Here is an 18,081-nt window from a genome sequence, read left to right on the forward strand (position 1 = left end):
CTCGACTAGCCTTTTTATATTATTAAGTAAGCATGTTGTGTCTATATCAGTCTAAAAAAGAATAATTCTTTGTATGTGATCATCATTTACGATGTGCTTTTATTTGGAAAAAAATACACACCACGAGTCTCACTTAGAAAAGTAAATTATGTTTTTTTCTCATGAAAAGTGAAGCAAATCTGCATTTGACACGTTTTAAGTTACCAATCAGCTACACTAAAAGAGGCTAAAAATTGTCTTCGTGGTCTGAGAAATGTCTTCAGGTTAAATGGGAGCTGCTTGCTGACATTTGCCTCAGCGTGTTTGTTGACTCCGTCTCCTGCTTGCTTATGTTGATGCCTTCCAGCAGTCAAGCGGGGAAAGCCAGCGCTTCTTTTCCTGTGAAATACCCTGATATTATCCTTTTCCATTTTTTGGAGCTGCTGTGCTGATTGTGCATGACTCACTCATAATGAAAGCCTGGAGGAATCGTTTCAGACACGTAACGACTTGAGACCTGCCCACATCTCTAATTTTATGTGGCATCCGCTGGTCATCTGATCTGTCCTCTGCCCTCCTCTGGCAGGATGGAGGTACTGAAACATCAGCGTCCTATTAAGACATTTAGGAGTTAAGCCCGCCGCTGTGTGTTTTGTTCTACTCATCTTTGTGTTGTTTATTAATTTATTAGTTTACTGATTCCTTCCACACAGACCGAGCAGACCGTGTCCACAGCCTCCTGTGATGCTTTGCAGCGCTTAGACAGAAGCCTCACACTCCACGTGATGGGGGCCTGTCAGTCACTTGTAAACTGTGCACAGTGTTTGTGACACATGTTCAGATGCATGATGTTTAGTGCACAAAGGGATTAACGGGATTCACTGACATTAAGAGCAGCGGGCCATGGCTGCAGTTTGCCTCGCTGCTTTTATCTTGTCTGATTTACCCTCAGATCAGTTCAACCAGAGCCTTGGCTATAAATAGACACAGCGAGTGCTCTTTGACAGACCACTGGGGTAGAGTGTGTGTGTGTGTGTGTGTGTGTGTCTTTAAGAATTCAGCTGTAATTTGAGCCCTATAGCAGAGAGGGAGCGAGAGAGAGAGAGAGAGCGAGCTCACACACACCAACAGCCCCCCTCCATCATTCCTCTAAACGAGCTTCGAGCTGCACGATCTGCGCCTCTGCAGCGATGCACGTTACGAGTTGGACGGGATTCTCGGTAAACACCGCAAAGCTGGCACCGCCATTCGTCCCCGCTGCATCCCCCACAACTTGTTAGCGTGTGTGTGTGTGTGGGTGTGTGTGGAGCAGGAGGCGGGCTCGTCTTGTTTATCAAAAATGACTCGACATGGCTGTGGCTCTGACTCAACGTACGCGGCTCCGCGAGCGACCCCAGGAAACCGTCAGCCGCTGAGGGAGTGAGGGGCAAATCATCTTGATGAAAGTCATCAGGTGAGTCCGTGCGGGATCGTGTATTTTCTCTCCCCCCTCCCCAAATCCGAGTGCGGCACACACAGACACGAGCAGGCCAGCGTTGTGTTTTTCTCCCCCATCACAACACATTTCACAGCAGCTGGCCACGCAGTGCGGCGTGAACTGGCCTTGTGGGTGCTGTTGTCTTCCTCTCGTCCTTTTAAAGCAGACGATCCTCGATGATACTTGGTGGTTCGGTTCGAGCAGCCCAGGATCTTCACAATGCGATCCGGTGATGCACGTAGCCGAGTTGTTTTCGTGGGGAGGCTATCGTTTTCCTCCGTGTTTAAAAACAAAAAATACAACAAAATAAATGTCCACCCGTCTTACGCAAGCGCATTTTCACCTCACCTTATAGGAGCACACGAGGCTGGTGAGAAGCAGTCTTCCAGGAAGAAAGCCGTTTCAGCCGTACTCGAAACAAAACCACTTCCCAGGAAATTAAGCCAATCTGCAAGGCGGGCCTAAACATGCCGTACTATAGTAAATCAGTGGGGGTCTGAGTTGGTCTGGGCTGGACTGCTCTGAATTCATTCTCTCCACTTTCTGATTATCTTTTTGGTTTTTTTGGCTGACGTGCACATCAGCTTCTGTGCCTGTTGAAAACAGTGTGTCTCTCAGAAATAACAGTGATATTAATGGGGCAGCTGTGATGCCTTTAATAAGTCTTTATTAGAGGTTCGAGTGTCAGCCACATTTTATTTACCACCAGAGGACGAGCCTGAATCAAGACGAGAAGACTCAGACCCTCTCAGCTCAACAGGTTTGTTCAGGAAGTGTGTGAGTATGCTGGTTGCTGTCTTTTTCCTCCTGCTCTGTGGCTTCCTTTACTGACTTTTCTTCTATCCAGCCTTCGTTTTGTCAAATTCGTTTGCTAAAAGGCTGGTAGCTGCACCTTGTTGTCCACGGTGCTTCAGCTGTTTCTTTGTCCACGACCTCCGTAACCATTTGCCCTTGGCTGCAGGGTCCTGCGTGGGTCTTGACAGCAAGCAAACATGCGTGTGTGTACCTGAAACAAACCCTCGGATAAAGGTAACCCTACTCAGATGGCCAGAAATCCCCTCAGTCAAATCCACAGTAGGGACTCTCTAAGTGTCCCTCTAACAACAAAAAAGTCCTTCTGCCTTGCAGTGTACTACAGTAAAGTGGTGGTGCTCACTGCCCACTAATGCATTTCCAGGCAGGCATGAGGAGAGGACTCTGAGGAGCTGGCCTATTTGTTCCCTGGTGACTTTTTCTTGGCTCCAGTGCTTTACTGAAGCTTTCCTCAAGCGCTGCTTTGGCATAACGCAGGAACAAAGGCAGGTATGAAATCACCATGGCCAGAGCTCCGGGGACTGAGGTGTGTGTGTGTTTGTGTGTGTGTGTTTGTGTTTCTTTCTCCCTGTGCTAGATGCTCTGTTCTGTTGCTTGGGTGATGTAAATATGTCTTTAAAGTTAACTGACTGGCCTCTTAACGAGAGCTGAATCAGCCCATATGCAAATAGCTCAGTGTCCTGGACTCACAGCCGTGGCTGCAGTGAACCTCTGCCGCTGACACACATTCACTGGCTACACGTCAATGTGCATGCAGAGCTGATCATTTTGGGTCTTCTGTTTGTCTTGTGGAGAACACTCTTTATCCAAATATAGAGCTGACAGATAGATTTTTGGTGGCTTTAGGCCATCATGCACAGTTCTGCCACACATCATGGTAAGCCTAGATTTTGAATTAAATAATGTAATGGATTTTATTGACCTGCCCCGTGCTGCTCATCCTTTATATCACGTTCTGCTCTCTTTCCTGTGTTGTCCGTGTGCCCATTATATGCTGGCATCATGATGTTGATTTCTACTTGTGCAGTCATGTCATGAGGGTTTGCTGCTTTTTTTGTAAATGTCCTTAAAAAATGTACCATAAATGTTGATGTAAATAGAAATTACTCAGCATTATCCTGCACTATTAACTCACACACAAACTGGACCAATATAACAGCAGCAGAGCTGTTTATATTGTTTCTATAAAAATTTCCATCTGTACGTTGCAGGATTGATTCAATCCAAAAGATGGTGCGGCTTTAGTAATGCTGTGACTAATGATGTACACGATTCAGTCACCACAGGGACGTCCCCTCCAGAAGCTGAAGCTGTATCGCCACCTCAGTGTGCAGTGTTAAGCACATGTAGCGTTTGCTGAACTCCTCCTGCCTGGTTCATGTTGTTGTACAAATCAGCCATTTGGCAGGTCCCTGCTGCGTGTTTGTGTTTTTTAAACAAACACAGCAAAGTCCAGGGTGAGTTAAAAATGACTCATTCTGTTGCGTTTGACCACGTCTCTATTATCTGTTGGGCAGCACAGATACAGAAGATGAATATTTTTGTTGTAGAACGTCCTGGGAGAGAAGGTGCGAGTGTGTCTGGTTTAAGAAACTATGTGAGCTGAAAACCACAATTACAGTTTTCGCACATTTTTCAGCCTGTTACAGTAGAGGCCCTGAAGACAAAGAAGCTGATGGAGCTGACTAGTTACTGTCTAAATGTTTGTAGTAGTTAGCAATTTCCCACACTTTTGCCACCTTTTCTGCTCACTCAGCTTTCCTGTAGAAGTTGAGTTAAAAATTGACTCCAAGGGCTCCGAGTGGCAGGTGTGCTTTTTCTGACGGACTGACGGTAGCCTGATGGAACCAGCTGGGTCGATTGGACTGAGCTGAGAGTGTGTCAAGTGACAGCAAAGGAATATGAACTCCTTGTGCTCGTCGTCGCGTTGCGTTCGTGCAGATTTGATGTGATTGCACTGAATCATACCCTTGAATCTGTGATTGGCTGAAATGAAAGGAGACATCTAATAGGCTACAGATGTTTCACTTTTGAGAAGAATGCAGTATAGTTCCCATATTACAAACAGGTTCAACAGCATGTGTCTAAATGCAGCAACATCCCAATATGCTTCTGATGAAAACTGAGTGTTGTTGGACGAATTTGTGTCGTGATGACGCAATAGCACATGGTTAACTTTCTCAGTCTTCTTTCTAACTGTTGGCTCTCTCTCGCCTTCCTCCCACAGTGGGGTTGGGTGGCCATGGACCCATTCAGCCAGCTTATCCTCACCATCTCGGTGACCAGTTTCCTCACCTTCCAGTGGCTCTTCCACAAAGTCAGCCCCTGGATGTCCATGAGAATCAGCCCCGGCTTCCTCAGCCTCAGCGACAAGCAGAAGGTCGAATGGAACTCAAGGTGACCTGAGATGAACGTCTGACCACTATGAGTCTCAATATCTGCATGTTGTAGTGTGACACTGATGCTGCCCAGAGGGGCTTTGTTTCAGCTGGTTCCAAATATGTGCACTGACAGTTAACCCACATATTTCCTGTGACACGAGTATCTGACTCACTAGTCGGATGCACTCTGTGTTTTGCAGTGTTTTCCCCACATGCTGCAGCATGGTGGAAACCCAGTGGAAAGGCCTTTGTTTTAACTGTGCATTTTGTCAGTTCTCGGAGTGGCAGAGTTAAAGCTTGCTTAGTTTTTACAGATTTTAAAGCGTAACAAATCGTGGGATCAGACGTGTAAACGATGTGTAGGCACAAGAAACACACACACAAACTGGTAATTATAAAGAAGGAAGAGGTGCTTGCAGTCTACCCAGCATTCTGTGAAGTGTCAGTCAGAGGTGCTTCTGTAAACTTAATCTGAAATTATCTATGAGTGATGAATTTCATCGTTGGACATTGGAACCATAAATTCCCTGATTATGATGTTTTCATGTGATCCCAAATCTCAAAGCACTTTGTAAAATCTGCTTCAATACTAGCTCTATTGATCAGTCCTTGATAGATACCTTTGAAGTTTAATAATATTGAGTAAGATGATACTGTGGTGATGGTTTACAGGTGCGTGTTGTGAGCTGATGAAAAACTGTCGGTTAACTTGCAGGTTTTCTTGGCTGACTGGTCTAACGAGTGGTTGAGGGACGGTTGTTTGAAGCTTGTGTACATGCAGCTGTTTGCACAGGGACTGAGATTTATAGGCCACAATTAAGAATATGTGCAGCTTTGGAAAACTTGCAAAGATAATTTATATGTATATTTATGTATTATGGATTTAGTAGTGAATCAGAGTCAGATTAACCTGGGAAAAAATGTAGGTTTTTGTCCAAAACATAAATTATTCTCATTTATCAGTGTTTCCACATCCCCAATATCGAAAATATACTAGTTTCTCCCTCCAACAGTCAGATTAAATGAGTAGAACGATTTTATATTAGCAGCCTCATCAGTCAGAAAGAACAGACAAGTAGGTCTGCCTCAAGGCTGATGACTGTTTGATCAGATAACACTCAAGTGTCATCTGTGAACTTGTTATGGGAACATTGCAGATACTGGCTAGAACAACCAGATCAGAACAAAAAGATGGAGTTTGTTTGTGTCTTGAGGAAGACAGGCATGCTGCTGGGATCTTCAGGCACTGTCGGAGACTGCTGAAATGTCTGCTGTAGACTTCAGGCTGTTGGATGTCCGACGGGGAGGAGTGTTCTGTCCAACTTGCATTAATCATTCATTTTCCTGTTCTCTCATACTCTGTTTATTACTCATGAGAGCACTTGTGAAATTGAAATGGTCACATGGTTTATGAGAAAATGAAAATTAATGATTGATGGAGCTGGAGTCAGGCCACGGGGATCCCTGTTCAGGTCCATGACTTTACAAATTCTCTTTCAACAGTTTTACAGTCAGTGTGCTTGTCATTCTGTCTTACTGACTGATCGCTGAGAACTGTTGGACTGTCTCGCTGCCTTAATGACTGCCTGGGACTGTGCACTGCTTTGCCTGACCCTTCAGCATTGTTTAATCTCTTAGTCTAATTGGTCTGAATCTGTGTGCAGCCCTGACAGGCAATCAGTTGATTCACTGTGAGCTCCAAAAATGCAGCACTCTAAACCAGAGAGCAGCTCCAAGGCAGTTTCTCCTGAATGAAGATGAATATTCACTGTTCCTTTAGTGTGATCATCAAACAGAAGATGACATGCATCAGTTTCTTTTCTTGTCAGATGGGAGTAGATCATCACTGCTGTTTTGTGTGTGTGTGTGTGTTTTCATTTCAGGACAGTGTCAACGTTTCACGCACTGTTGGTGGGAATCTTCTGTCTCCACATCTTGTTTTTTGATGATGCCGTCAATGAAGACCCAGTCTGGTGAGGGTCTGGCTGTGGATGGCTTGTTTTTAACCTTTATACTTTATACATACTTTTGGTTCATTTCATACAGTATGTAAGTTTTTTCTGTCCGATCATACCTTAGCAACAGTAAATGCATGGGGTTCGAGTAAGAGAGACTCTTCATATTCAAAGAGATTGCAGGTTGCTGGTTCTTCTTTAACCTTTACAACATCAAAATGCGAGGGCAAGATTTTAAGAATGTCTGAGCATTTGTGGTTAATTATCTGACCACCTGTCACAGTAATCTAGTATCACTTTCAGGACTAAGAGGTAATGTTAGCTCATAGCTAACTTCTTTATTATGTGGATTTATGGCATTGACTGTATACAAATATGAATGACATGAAATTGAAAGCATCTGGATCGCCCCCTGGTGGCTGGCTGCAGTGTTGGTCACTCTACTTGATAGCAGATGGGACATGAGCCAAAAAGAAACCTTTCACGAAGATAGTGTCTGCCATTTTAGGTCTTTCTTATCATGTTAATATATGATATAAATATTGTTTTTTTTTCTAATAAGTTGGGTTTTACAAAAAGGTTTGATTGTTTTAACATACCCTAACTATAAACATTAGAAGGTCAAACGGAGTTAGCTGTGGCCACAGTGGTCATTTTGGCTGATATAAATTTAGAAGTTAGAGATAAGACAAATGCTTGTATGTAATTATAAACACCCGCTGTTTCAAAAACTACAAAGAATTTTGTGCAGTAAATCTTTCACCGTTATCTGTGTAAACTGCACATGTGCTGTGCTCGTATTATCAGCAAAAATGTGTTTTTAAACAAAGTTTTCTAAAGGAAATCTTTCTATTTAACACATTCTTTTTAAGCTAAGTTACTAAGGTCATAATGAATATTTTTCTTTACAGTCAGGGTTAATGAGCAACATGCATCCAGCACACAGGATACTATAAAGTTCAGCTTGAATTTTCAGATACTATTTACAGTGTTGTTAATGGTATCATTCTAATACTTGATCAACAAAACATAAGGAGAGATATAACCTTTTCAGTGTTACTATGTGTGGTTCAGGCACTATGAAGCAATATACATAATACTGTTAATTCTGTTTTGGCAGGAAGCAAAATGGCCGCCACAAAGTATTTTTGTGATGGCTCAATTTCAGAAAAGTCTAACAAGATTCGTGCTTTTATGAAAAAGTGAACATTTCAACTCAAATTTGGCATTTATCACCTGGACTGTGTGGAAAGCTTGTGAAAGAAGCAATAGTAAGCAAGAGGTGGGGCAAATATTTCTGTTAGTTAGACTCGATTAGCGATTTCGAATTCCGATATCCACCTCTGCTTGGAAGGAAGTGGTGTACTTATTCAGGTGCTCTTTATGTCAGTTTCCTTTTTTAAAAAACGAGTCACCAAAGCCAAAAAAAGATTTTCAGCCTCCACACTTGAGGAATTTAATCCCACAAACTGAGTCTTTTTTTGTCTTCTTCAACAGGGGAGATCCTACACTGGTGAAGACTAATGTTGCCATCACAACAGGCTACCTCATATCTGGTAAGAGAACAGTTTTGTGAAGGTCATTTGAGTTTGGGTCTTACATCAGTTGTCTCTACTTTGAATGTTTTCATTGTGCTGATAACATGTGATCTCTCTTTCCTCCTTGTTTTCCAGATCTGCTGCTAATATTTTACTATTGGAAGGCGATAGGCGACAAGTTTTTTGTAGTTCACCATCTGGCAGCATTGTATGCTTACTACTATGTACTGGTGAGTGCCCTATTGTCCAATAGCAGAACGTGCAGGCAAGATGGGAAGGAGACAACCAAGGGTGAACAGCTGTGTCCTGTCAAGTTGGGTGTTTGAACTAATTTAGCCACCGTTCAGCAAGCGCCCACGTCTGTCCCCGTGCAGCTCATAGAGGTTAGTTAATCATGCACAAAGTAGGGCCAGACTGGTTGGTATAACAGCAGAGAAGGAAGCCTTATGGATGTTTACAATCCACCTCTTTGGCTCTAACAGAAGTGGGGAAAAAGTGCTGCAGAAAGTAATTCTCTGGCCGCTGAGTTCAGTATGAGTTGCTGTCCATTAGAGATGTTCCAGCAGGTGTCATGGCTTGTCTGCTCAGTTGTGTTTTATTTTATTTTGTTATTTTTTAACTTTCCTGGAAATCACTGATTTAGAATAGTTTGCGGGAACTACATTGATAACCATTGCTTTCAAGTCAGTTTGACACTTCACTTGGACTTAGCTGGACTGTAAGTCATGTGATGACTGACCCTCGCGGTTTGCCAACTCCGCTGTTTGGTGTGAGGCCTGTATTAGCGTCCTTCTGTATTTGTGGGTATTGACATCATCCTCACTTCATCTGAAGTACTAATTAGTGACTCACTGGTTATTGCTGAACTGCTAGTATACAGTTGGCTGTAGATGTGGAGATTTAGCATAGTCTACTCAGCATTTACGGGCAGCGCTGTTCACTCTTGGTTCAATCTGAAACCCTCTAGGTCGCCAGGATCTGTGGATAATTATTAAGGAAATGAATGACTATGGTAATTTTTGCATGGAATGCTCAATGATGGTACTGGCTGACGACCCCCTCCCCCCCCTCACCTTGCCCTTACAACTTCTGTGCTTTCTGTTTTGTTTTACTGACACCCTTTAATGTTGTGTGAATCTGACGTAAGCTGAACTTTTCTGGGCTTAGTGCAGCTGAATGCCTGACTGTAACCGCTGTGTGCATGCTGGCAGTTCTGAAGCGTACGACACAGACAGGGTTCCTTTCTTCTTACTGTGCATGTCAACAAAACAGAATTTAACTTTCTTATTTACACCTGTCTGTTTTTGTGCCGGAGCCTAGATCTGCCTCCTCTTTCTCTTCCTTACTCTCCTTCTGAGACTGACAAAGTCTCAAACACTGACAAAGCCGCTTAAAGCCACTGTCGACCACATCGCACCAAGTGCATCAGCAGATAGCCAGGCCCTTTTTCTAATGCAATGTTGAATGTATTCCGTCAGGTGTTTGAAACTATTCAGGATTACTGTTGTTAAAAGTCAGTCTTTTCCTTCATATCAATTTTATTTTTGAGAAGCAAACTTGCAGGGAATTCAGTTTGTTCCCCTACAATACATGTCCTGGATCTTCCATTTAGTAAGAAAGACATACAGTGTGCATTGCTCTGCCTCTGAGTCACCATAGTTTTACATCGTTGAGTATTATTTTTCTGGTACTTCATTGCAGCTGGAAAAACAATCATTGCACAGTCTTGGTAAAAAGCACTTGAGCCTTACGGATGTTTGGTTTCAAACACGTGTTTAGAGTAAAGCCTGATCTGCATCCCAGTCACTGGCTGGATTCACCGAATTTTCTTCTTCCATATTTCTGTTTCTGAATAATAATAGTAAGTAGGCATGGATGACATTTATCAGCCCAATAATGGAAATTTATATTAACATCTGTTGGCCATGAGAAACGGCTAATTATTGCTTATCTGTTGAAGAAAAAAAAATACCTATCTTGCATCCCTAATAAGATTAACTCAATCATCAGAATGAAATAATGTATATATAACTTGACTGGACATCCAGTTCTTGATTTGCAGAAGCAGAGCAAGCACCTGTATCTTAAACTAATACGTAGATGCGATGAAGCAGGCCATACTGTCACTGGACACTCATGACTGTTTCTTCAGACTAGATCTGAAACTCAAGTGATTGCATGAAGTCAACTGTGGCAGAAAAAAAACAAAAACATTGCCAGTCACGTTACTGCAGCCACACTACATGTGCCGTGGGGAAAAAAACAAATTGACAAACACTTGATGTCATTTTCATTTTATTTAGTTTGTACCTGGTCCAATTTTTCATATGTTGTCAAAGTCTCTTATTAGTTAATGTGTTGAGTGTGTTTATGTGGAAGTATTCATGTCAAATACACAGTGATTTATGCCTACTCAATACACACAGCCAAATAAAGAGTTAAATTTATTCTGACATGAGAAACCTGTATTTTAAAAGAAATTACAAACAGCTTAAAGAGCTTGCTGGTATGTTTTTCTATTTTAAGTTAGTCATTGAAGCCATTTAATGATTTTATTTAACAGCACTGTAATCTGTCTTTTCATGTGTGTGTTTTAACAGTGAAGCGTAGCTTAATCAAAACGATGGAAACATAAGATAACTGCTGTGTAAATTTAGATGCATGCTTTCTTCTCAGTGTTGTAAGTGTTGCTTCTTATTTGCTTCCAATTGCGGTGGCATCTTTTTTTCCATGTTCTTCTAATATCTGTCTGTCTGTCCGTCTGTCTGTCTGTGTGTCCTCCGCTGACTTTAACATCAAAAGCCCCTCTTCAAACCCTACATGCAAAAACTACCAACACCAAGTCGGGTTGTGTCATCCCCGTTCATGCAAAAACTACCAAAAGGGTTGTGTGTCATTTAGAAACCGAGAGCAGGTCTTGAATCTAGATGGGGACTTTTATTTATTCCTGTCTTGTCTGCTGCTATTGCTGTTGTGTTGCACTGAGCAGATATGATGCCCAGTCACAGTATGGACTTACCAGTTCCTAGAGGTACTAGCATGCTCATGCTAGGTGGAGAGCTCACCTCATATGGTACAGAAACTGAAATGGAGATGTTTGTATCACACAAGTATGTTTCAGTAAGCAGCTCTTTTTTTTCAGCCCTGATGGTAAGTCTCCTTTTACATGCTGTAAAAGTCAGGCCACAAAATAACTTGGAATTATGTTCTTTGCAGGTCATTTTAGTGAAACTGAAAGCTGTGAATTTTATCTTAATTTAGAGGTAGACTTGTGTTCTGGACGTATTATGGCCCTTGGCTGAACACAGAATTGAATTTTGGAACACATGAGCCACACTCGTCTAACTCCAATTAAAGTTAAGATACAAACTGCAGGATTCAGTTCATTTTCAGTCAACAGATAATTCAAATTTATTTGGTGAATGGTGCAATTTTAGGCCCATCATTTTAGTCTGAGTGCCTGTTACTAAAGCTGATTTTGAAAGGTAGGGCAGGTCATCAGTGTTTATGACGTGACGTCCTGAAAGCATCTTGGTTTTGAGATCATCTTCACTCTGTTTAGCAGCTGCTGAAAATTCTGCAGTTTTTTAGAGTGAAATGGAAATAAAGCCATGTATGCTTGTCTTATAACAGGATCACTTAAAGAGTTCAAAGTGGCTTCTGTCCAGCTTGAAAACCACTGTCTGTAGTTTTATGTTATTAAAGTCACTGTTAGTTTCATTAGGATTTCGAGTACTCACGTCGAGACTCAGCTTTGAGTTCAGGTAAAAGGTGGGTAAGAAGATGCTGCAGATGATCTCATAACGAAGACAACACCTGACAAGACCTGATCTTTTTAAATTAAAGAAATGTGTTTCGCAGATAAACATGTTGCTTTGATTCTGCATGGCTTTTGATTGCTCCTTTAAGTAGTGGCTGACTAAATGTATGTATGGTTGTACAGTATATACATAAGCCTGTGTCGATATTTGCTCAGTTCTTAATGTTGAGATGTTATTCAGATGAATTGCCTTGCTGTATGGTTTTCTGCTTTCTGGATAAAAAGTTGACAGATAGTTTGTTGTAATTGATGATTAATATGTGAGTAATTTATTATAATGATGTTGGTCTATCTAGTGTGTTCACTCGGAGTAACTGGCCATATTACCGTTAAAGTTGAAGTTGATATTCATGGTTCCCAGTCGGGGTGTAAGGAAATATTGATACATGGGAGTATTGCAGTATTATGTTTTCTTTATACTGTATCAATTCTCCACATTTTTAGATAATATTTTACCTTTTATTTGTGACAGAGGTTTATTTATTTTATTTTTATTATTTATTTATTTTAAAAGGGAATGTGAGTGCAGGATAAGTTTCTGATCACAATAAATGAAGAGAATGAATTATTAAGAAGTCAAATTAAAGTACGGGCTAATTTTGGCCCCCGAAAAACTTTGAAGGAATAATTGTGTGCCCTGAAGGAGAAAGGCTCTTTTGTTATATCTGCCAAATGGGTCTATATTTGGTGAGGACTTGATCTAATTTTAGACCCAAGTTCCCCACACTGTAGATGAATTTTTCGCAGTATGAAATATCATATGGTTATGTCTAAAGATGCCTTGGAATTGTAGACATTCATTATTTGTCTGAAGAGCAGGCGGAACATCAGCTTCACGTGTGATGATCCAAATGATTTGGTGTCTTGTTCTTGTCCCTTTCATGTTTTGTTGTCTTCCTGTTCTTGCCTTGTTCTTTCCAGGGCCAAGGAATGTTGCCTTATTTTGCTAACTTCCGTCTGCTTGCTGAGTTTTCTACACCATGTGTGAACCAGCGGTACGTACCTGCTTATGAATGACTTGGGTCTTCAAAGGTCCAGTGTGTACGAATCTAAGAGAATCTGTGCTTTTGTTACCTTAAAATGGGCCTTTTATATCTATGGAGGAAGTACGTTCTCCTCCGCAAAGTCCGCCATGTTGTTCTATTGGAGCCCAGAGCGGACAAACAAAACGGTAGGTCTAAAGAGGGACTATCAGGTTTTTAGTGGCTCCGTCAGGGAGGGTGAGAGGAGGAGTGATCAGATTGGACTGCTAGACGCTAGCTGACTGTACTACTGGAGATTATGTGTCTGTCTGTAATACTTTATGTGTACTGTTAGGCAGGAGTTTTTAAATACATGCAGGTTATCCACTGCTTGTTGCATGTTTTCTTTGTGTTCAGTCGGTTCTTTTTTTAATTTGATGGTTGTCTAAATCTTTTTCCATCCAAATTTTAAACCATTTATCTGGACAAATCTTAAGTCATACCAAATGTGTTATTTGTGATTGTCTTCATCATTTTCATATTTAGATGCTCTCCTGTTATACTCTGTTTTCTTAACTATGTGTTGTGTTTCAGCTGGTTCTTTGAGGTGCTTGGTTATCCCAAGTCCTCCCGGCCCAACATGGCGAATGGCGTTGCCATGGCAGTAGTCTTTTTCATGGTCCGCATCGCCGTCATGCCGGTCTACTACAGTCGTATGTATACGGTCTATGGCACTGAAGCCTTCTACCTGGTGCCCTGGGGTGGCCGTGTAGCCTGGATCTGCTCCAGCATCTGCTTGGACGTCATGAACATTATGTGGATGCATAAGATTGCCCGCGGCTGCTACAAAGTGCTGCGCTCGGCGCGCCAGAGCAAAGCCGGCGTGCCTCAGGAGAACGGGAAGACGGATTAAGGGAACCAGGGTGTCAGCGGCGAGACAATGCCACAGCAGAGACAAAACGACATCACTCTCGGTGGACTGGCCAGCAGCAGCTTAGACACCTGCCCGTCACACCCGGGACGAGTGAGATCACAGGACTGAATGTAACGAGGGAAACTGAGATTTTTGTGTCGTAAGTGGGCACCGTCTCCCAGCTGTACAGATGGATTCTTTAACTGGCCATCCCTAAGCCATGAAATGACCTCTTAGCAATACTCTGTGCGCATGGCCAGTTATTTTTCTCTTGAACAACTGACACAGAAGAGGTCGTCCTGGGACAGTGGACTGTTAGCCCAACCACAAATTGTCAAAAAGTTTACCGTTCTTTACGTACTCAACAAAAGACTACATTTTTTTTTGTATTACTACTGTTGCCTGAGTCCCAGGATAAAAGTGATGAATAAGGAAAAGGGATGGAAAAAGTGAGGGAAACTCAAAAACATTCAGCGATTCCTCATTGACAGTCAGTGCCATGAAATCATTGTCAGATGCTTGTTGAGGAGAAGGGTCAAGCATCTCTTAGTTTTTCCTCAGTAAACCTTGAGCTAAATTTGCAGGGACTCGACTGACACGGGATGAAATTACATTAAGTGCAGTCACAGGGAGCGAATCGGTTCATCTCTAACCCACTGTCATTCAATTAAGAAATTCGTTTACAAAGCCGGCCTTTAAGACTTTTATTGGAATATTGTGAGTCTTTTATTTGCATTTGAATGCGTTTGAATTTAGTTTCAGTCATGTGGGGTCAAACAGGCATCAGTACGCTGTATGTAGTCTGTTTCTTTTGTCTTGCTGGTGTCAAGGCAAATAGATTTTTAAAGATATGATTCGAGATAACTGTTTTAATGGGAAGGAGACTGATGTACAGAGTACCTTTAGATATGCCTGAAAGGGAAACTGAATGTCAATGCTTTGTTTGTACACTGACATTAAGCAATTCAAGAACAGTAATTTTCCTTAAAGAAATATGGATTTAAAGGGGAATTCTGGTATTTTTAAACCTGAGCTCCATGTTTACATGTTTTTTGTGTATAAAGTTCATGCTTTGCAAATCCTTTAGAACTGGTCCAGTAGATCACCTCAGCTGGCAGCAGCAACACGTGATCCTTTGGGGCGACTCGGACCGTCACAGTCACGTCCACTGGAAGTGCTTGTCGCTCTGAAATCTCGCGGGTGGTGAGTTGTTGCAGTTGTCACCTCATCTGGTTTGTCGACATCACCTAAACATTCGGCCACGACCTTGGAAATAGATTCTTGCTGGTGGTTCCTCTCGGAAAACGCCAAACTTCTCACTCCATCTCTGACTCACATGTTCACTCCTGCAGCTTCCTGCAGCAACTGTTCTCTCGGAAGATTTCAGAGTGAGACTTCTTCCTGAGCGAGGCTTGTTTCTGGTTAAACGTGAAAGGTTTTACTCTTTAACAAAAAAAGAGATCCTCTCTGTAATGTTCTCAGATGCTTAGAGTAACGGGCTCCACCTGGGAGAGGCAATAAAAGCATTTTAATTGGACATAAGTTTGACTGCCCAGGCTGCCCCACATATGAATCATTTACACACAAAATATGTCAACGTGAGACTCGGGTTTAAAAATACCAGAATTCCCCTTTAATGTGTATACATCCTGACACTTCACAGAATGGAACAAGCGTCGCTGAGACGTCACTTGGTTTGGTCGAGCCTACATTGTATTTATTACACACTGTGCAATGTGGCGGATTCAGAATCAGTGTCATAGACAAAGATGAACCTACAGACAGGGAGCAGCTGCTTTGAAATGTGTGTTTATGTTAAGAGGTTTGGTGGAACATGTTGACAGGACTCTGACACTCACACACACAGATTTTATTTCCCCAGCATCAGGTGTTGGCCTTAGCTTTATGGAATATTCACACTTCCTCTTTATGATATGTTTTTTAAATTTACCCCTGGGCAACATTTGCTGACAAGCTGCATGCTGCTTTGTGCGTTTGCCATGAATTGGAATTTAAATTCAGTACATGATTTCAGGTTTATGTAAAATCAAAGACATTATTCTGTGTTTCAGATGGTTCTGTATATGTTGGAGCATTGTGAGCTTCTTTCTCATACATATAATGTGCACTCCCATATTTATTCATTGAATGCATTTCAGGATTGTCTTACTGTTTTCAGTGGGCATGAATTTAATGAAAGGATTGGTTTTTTTTTTTCTTCAAACCACCATCACCCGGCAGTGCATCCATCTTAATCATCCTGCATCTCTGAACACAGGAAAAAAAATCCGTTCAGAAGACAAATCATGTGCTCAAATTAAAAGCAACATTTCATCACTGACTTATGAAACCTGCACCTGAATCTTCATCGCGAGTGCGTCTTTTCAGGCTGTGCATCAAAAGCTTCTGTCGGATGTTTTACGAAGCGCAAACGGGGTTCGCTGGTCTTTGGAAACTCGCTATGCTGTGTTCAGAATTTGATTTTGTTGCCTTTTTAAAAACAACTTATGATTGCACAGTGAATATTTTGTTGCATCCAGCTTCTCAACCACTGAAAAATGTGTTGCTTTTCAGTTCTTCTGTGTTTCAAATGTCTGATGCCTGTCTGACGGCATCGGCCTTTGTAACAGATCAGTTTCAACTGTAAACCGAGACTCGTAAAGGTTGGTTGTTTTAGTGCTTTTATTACAGTTTTAAAATTTTTAGAGATTTATGTGTTTGCGCCAGTGCTTAAGCCATTGCTACTCTTTTTTTTTTTTTCTTCAAATCCCTGAGCATTTGCATACAACAGTGCCAACTTGCAACCATGATTTGATGGTTCAGATCATTTCTGTCCACAAAAACGCTGTGAATGGGGCTCAGTTTAGTTTGGCATGTAAAACAGTGTGAAAGACTTGTCTCAGTTAGGCCACGGATTCCAGGCAGCGTGTCTGGAACAGGATGGACTTGGACTGTCGCCTGCTCTACATGTGGACATCACTATCTCACACCTTAGGAGAGAGTCAGGATGTGCCGTTTGTTCACATTTCAGTGGAATTAAATGGAAGTCACTCGAGGGTTTCAGGACAGCAGGCTCCTTCTGGTTGAATCGGGGGTGGCTCTGTATGCAAGGTCATGCATGGTCAATATGGTCTTCTTCATGCACTCTCTATAACTGCATGTGGTATTGCATGGGGATTGCACTGTAAACAAAATAGCATTTACATTTGCAAGGCAAGTTTTGTTCTTTTTCTTTTTCTTAGTACATGTACATAATGTTTACTTAAACGTTATTCTTGTACTGTGCCACATAATGTAACCCACAGATGATAATGATGTGATGGGAACATCTTAAAGCAGATATTTAGTATAATATCCAGCACAGAAAATAATCAGTAAGGGAATACTTGAATACTAATCAGCACAGTTTATAACAATCTGGGCAGTGCAAATAAGCATTAATCTGATGTGCATCTTGCATTACAAGCGTACCATTGTCTTTAATTTATTAATCCAAGAGACGTAGACGTAAAGTGAAGCGGATGCTCGTTGGGAGAGCAGAGTGCTGCTGTCGGCTAGATAAACTGGTGTTGGTGTTGTTTCTGTTCTGAATGTTGTATGGAGGTCAGACATGAGTAGGTGGAGTGTTCAGTGACATTCTATGAATGTATTGGAGAAAAGTAAAAAGAAAAAAAATTGTCATTTACGTTTTCATTTGTTCTTTACAATAAATCCCAAATTAACTGATGTGCTGTGTGTCATTTGGGTGCTCACTTGTTTAGCTTGTCTTTAGCATGGATTCAGTAATGCTGCCAAAAATGTGCTAAAAATCACCAAACCTAAACAGATTTGTATGCTGCTATTTGAAGAAATCATTAACCAGTCACAGCAGCAGAGCTCACTTTACCCCATTCCCACTGATAATAACAATATTGTAACAATATACATACACATTTCAAATGTCACTTCATTTTCAGTGTTATGGCTTATTTTTCCTGGCAGTTGTGTAATTTCTTATGCAGAGGCAAGTTCTTAACTGAGAACAATATCTAAACATTGTGGTGCCATTAAACTGGAGACAAAAATAATACAATATTAAACTCCCACTTCACATGGTGTGTGCTAATGTCGTACATGGCCACTAGAGGGCAGTACGATAATGTATTTTAGTTTTCTCCAGCCTTACTTCAGATCCCTGCAGGCGATGTGTCCTGCAGTGGGGCTCTGGTTTTGAGGGCCCGAGTTGACAGACAAAGCAAGACTC

The 18,081-nt window shown here is 41.7% G+C and overlaps 1 protein-coding gene across 2 annotated transcripts; it reads left to right on the plus strand.

Moving 5' to 3' along the window:
* The first annotated feature begins 1,083 nt into the window (after positions 1-1,083).
* LOC124049700 (TLC domain-containing protein 4-B-like) lies at positions 1,084-17,564 on the plus strand. 2 transcript variants are annotated; one of them, XM_046371630.1, is made up of 8 exons: positions 1,084-1,432; positions 2,166-2,216; positions 4,497-4,666; positions 6,534-6,623; positions 8,103-8,161; positions 8,279-8,373; positions 12,885-12,958; positions 13,520-17,564. In XM_046371630.1, exons 3-8 carry the CDS (start codon positions 4,512-4,514, stop codon positions 13,836-13,838), a joined length of 792 nt encoding a protein of 263 aa, XP_046227586.1. In that variant the 5' UTR covers positions 1,084-1,432; positions 2,166-2,216; positions 4,497-4,511; the 3' UTR covers positions 13,839-17,564. The 2 variants fall into 2 exon arrangements, with proteins under 2 accessions (XP_046227586.1, XP_046227585.1); XM_046371629.1 differs by lacking the exon at positions 2,166-2,216 and having other exon boundaries at positions 1,086-1,432.
* Positions 17,565-18,081: the final 517 nt, after the last annotated feature.

Source organism: Scatophagus argus, chromosome 18 (genome assembly GCF_020382885.2).
Source record: "Scatophagus argus isolate fScaArg1 chromosome 18, fScaArg1.pri, whole genome shotgun sequence".
NCBI classification, from domain to species: domain Eukaryota; kingdom Metazoa; phylum Chordata; class Actinopteri; family Scatophagidae; genus Scatophagus; species Scatophagus argus.

What these genes read in the sequence shown, in the direction of transcription:
- LOC124049700 (XM_046371630.1), top strand. Translation starts at nt 4,512, where the DNA reads ATGGACCCATTCAGCCAGCTTATCCTCACCATCTCGGTGACCAGTTTC. An exon ending in AAGGTCGAATGGAACTCAAG is followed by an intron (nt 4,667 to 6,533) that starts GTGACCTGAGAT and finishes TTTTCATTTCAG; the next exon opens with GACAGTGTCAACGTTTCACG. An exon ending in ACACCATGTGTGAACCAGCG is followed by an intron (nt 12,959 to 13,519) that starts GTACGTACCTGC and finishes GTTGTGTTTCAG; the next exon opens with CTGGTTCTTTGAGGTGCTTG.